Source organism: Austrofundulus limnaeus, unplaced genomic scaffold (genome assembly GCF_001266775.1).
Source record: "Austrofundulus limnaeus strain Quisiro unplaced genomic scaffold, Austrofundulus_limnaeus-1.0 Scaffold1462, whole genome shotgun sequence".
NCBI classification, from domain to species: domain Eukaryota; kingdom Metazoa; phylum Chordata; class Actinopteri; order Cyprinodontiformes; family Rivulidae; genus Austrofundulus; species Austrofundulus limnaeus.
Window position 1 is genome coordinate 14,923 of NW_013953864.1, and position 2,046 is coordinate 16,968.

Consider the following 2,046-nt stretch of genomic DNA (forward strand, 5'->3'; position numbering starts at 1 on the left):
AGGTTTTTATTTAATAGAATTTTTGGACAAAAAAACCCCCGCAATATATCACAATATATCGCCTTGTTTACAGTATCGCAATTTATCGGGATATATCGTATCGTGACCCCTCTGTCATGATATGTATCGTATCGCCAAATTCTTGCCAAAACACAGCCCTAATCAGAAGCTAACGTTAGCTCTGAACATTGATGTAAACATACGGCAAGCCAGGAGTGACAAAACATGGCTACAGCTTCATCACACACAGGACGCCGTGGAGAAAAGTCCATCTCATGTTCTGTGGATCGATTTTCACAAATTTAAATGAAATCGATCCAGGCTCGATTAAATCTTTTTTTGTTTTTTTACCTGGCACTAACGGTTTGGGTACCCGTGGGTCTGGGATCAGGCTCTCTTAAACAGTTTCAGTTTGAGGAGTGAAGTTAGGATGGAGCAGGTGATGAGTTTGTTGTTTTGGTCCTCTGTGGTGAAGGAGCCGAACAGAAAAGGTCTTGTTTTACTGTCATGACCCAAAAGAACAAAACTGGAACGAGGTTCCTTCGTAGGGTCGCCAAGCTTTTAGACTAGAGGTGTCCAATCCTGGTCCTGGAGGACCACTTCTTCAGGTTTTACTGGTTTACTGCTCCAACACACCTGAGCCAGTGATGGGATCACCACTTCAGGGCTGGACACCTCTGTTCCAGACCTTTAAACCTCCACGAGGAGCTGCTCCTCCACATCCAGAGGATTAACTGGTTTGATCAGAACTCCAGGCAGACCCAGAACTGGCTGTGTGGGGTCATGTTTCCTGTTTGGTCTGGGACCATGTTGTCCCAGGAGGAGCTGCAGAGTGTGGCCGGGGTCAGGGAGGTCTGGACTTCCCTCCTGGAAGCTTTTTTTAAAATATCCAGAGCAGTTTTTTATAACAGCTTGACTCTGAAATGTAGAACGAGCTGCAAAAACCAAACAAAGCTTTAATTCTTCACTCCGTCTCTTTAGGGAACGATCTGTTCCTGGTGGCCGTCCACGAGCTGGGCCACGCCCTGGGCCTGGAGCACTCCAACGACCCCACGGCCATCATGGCTCCCTTCTACCAGTACATGGACACGGACAACTTCAAGCTGCCCATGGACGACCTGATGGGCATCCAGAAGATCTACGGTAAGCAGATATCAGCAGGGCGGGTGGTAAACGGACAGCACAGAGCGCTGCACACTTTAACAAATGTAATAAAGGTGACTTTTTAAAATATTTGTGTTTATATGTTTGTATTTAATCTCCTGTCACAACTTTCAAATAAAAGTCTCATTTTCTGAATGTTGAAAACAAACCTGTAGTTTCTGAAGCTGCTCCTCCTGAGGGTCTCCATCCTTCATCAACTCCTCAGAGCTTCAGAAAAAACCAGCAGGAACAACAGTTAGTTTCCATTATCCTGATTTTTACATTCTTTATGAGGCTAATAGATTTTTAAAAACTAGTTGATTACAGCTGACAACACGCCGTGTTTTCTGTTTTAAACCACTTATTTTCTCAATCGCAGCAAATCACAGATTGAGCTAAATTTGTGTGATTTCATCAGCCAGCAGCACTTTCCTCTCTGACACACGTTCTGAGCTGACAGACTGATTGTCGAGCACTTTGTCTCAAACAGCTGATGGAGCTCCAGGGCGGAAGTGTGAAATTCAATTTAACGGTAAAGGATTTATGTAAGCAGCAGCAGCAGCAGCAGCAGCAGCAGCAGCAGCAGCTGCAGCAGCAGCAGCAGCAGCAGCAGCAGCTGCAGAAGTAGCTGCATGGTTACTTTTCTTTACGTCTAAGGCGAAGTAGTCAACCAGCAGGAGGGGAGACCTGATTTTCTTATGTTAGCCGCTGTTCTGAACATTTTAGCTGCTGTTCTGAACATTTTAGCTACTGTTCTGAACATTTTAGCTACTGTTCTGATCCTTTTAGCTACTGTTCTGAACATTTTAGCTACTGTTCTGATCATTTTAGCTACTGTTCTTCACATTTTAGCTACTGTTCTGATCATTTTAGCTACTGTTCTGAACATTTTAGCTACTGTTC

The 2,046-nt window shown here is 44.5% G+C and overlaps 1 protein-coding gene across 2 annotated transcripts in view; it reads left to right on the top strand.

Moving 5' to 3' along the window:
* LOC106535468 (matrix metalloproteinase-16) overlaps window positions 1-2,046 on the top strand; it is a gene marked incomplete at its 3' end in the record, with an annotated part of 32,416 nt that overhangs the window by 9,779 nt on the left and 20,591 nt on the right. For both annotated transcript variants that reach the window (XM_014032474.1, XM_014032476.1), the window contains 1 exon segment: window positions 982-1,143. In XM_014032474.1, coding sequence (XP_013887928.1) covers window positions 982-1,143 — 162 coding nt within the window.